This window comes from Hippocampus comes, unplaced genomic scaffold (genome assembly GCF_001891065.2).
Source record: "Hippocampus comes isolate QL1 unplaced genomic scaffold, H_comes_QL1_v1.1 scaffold674, whole genome shotgun sequence".
In the NCBI taxonomy this organism is placed as follows: Eukaryota; Metazoa; Chordata; class Actinopteri; order Syngnathiformes; family Syngnathidae; genus Hippocampus; species Hippocampus comes.
In genome coordinates this window covers 271,439-271,940 of record NW_017805878.1, presented here as the reverse complement: position 1 = coordinate 271,940, position 502 = coordinate 271,439, and the positions used below count along the sequence as shown (strand labels likewise).

At 46.8% G+C, this 502-nt stretch overlaps 1 protein-coding gene across 17 annotated transcripts in view; it reads right to left on the bottom strand.

The window, feature by feature from the left end:
* The window catches only part of epb41a (erythrocyte membrane protein band 4.1a), a 27,204-nt gene that overhangs the window by 15,598 nt on the left and 11,104 nt on the right, over positions 1-502 (bottom strand). The window contains exon 1 of one of the 17 annotated variants that reach the window (XM_019888978.1): positions 133-398. The exons of the other annotated variants lie outside the window; for them this stretch is intronic. Coding sequence (XP_019744537.1) covers positions 133-186 — 54 coding nt within the window. The 5' untranslated portion in view covers positions 187-398. Of the gene's footprint in view, positions 1-132; positions 399-502 lie in introns of those variants that run through there. 17 annotated transcript variants of the gene reach the window in all.

Here is a 502-nt window from a genome sequence, read left to right as displayed (position 1 = left end):
TCGTGTCAGCATTTCCTCAGTTCCCTACGATTTTGATGTCGGCTTCAATGATTACTTATCCTAGCAACAGAGTCACTCGGAATTCCCTTTTTTCAGGTGAATACACCAAAATAGGATGACGTTGTTTCTTACCTCCAACTCGCACTCATAGAGAGTGTCATCCAGCAGGGTGACTTTAATCTGCATGGTTTTGGGGCGACGTGGAGCTTTGGGAGTTTGGGACTCCTCCTCTGTGGCCTTCTCTTCTTTCTCGCCGTGACTGCTCCCTTCAGAACCAGCCTCCTTTCCTTCCTCCTTCCCCTCCTCCTCTTTCTCCAGTGTCGCCACCTCTGCGTTCTCCTTGTTGAGCTCTTTGTCTTTTCCACCCTCCTCAGCTTCGTTCTTTTCTACATGGGCAGCCTGAGGAAGATGATTTGAGATATATATACAGATAAATATATATAAAGGCTGAAGCGACAGTTTCGCTTCTGGAATTACAGTAGGTAAAGATGGACACTGATGC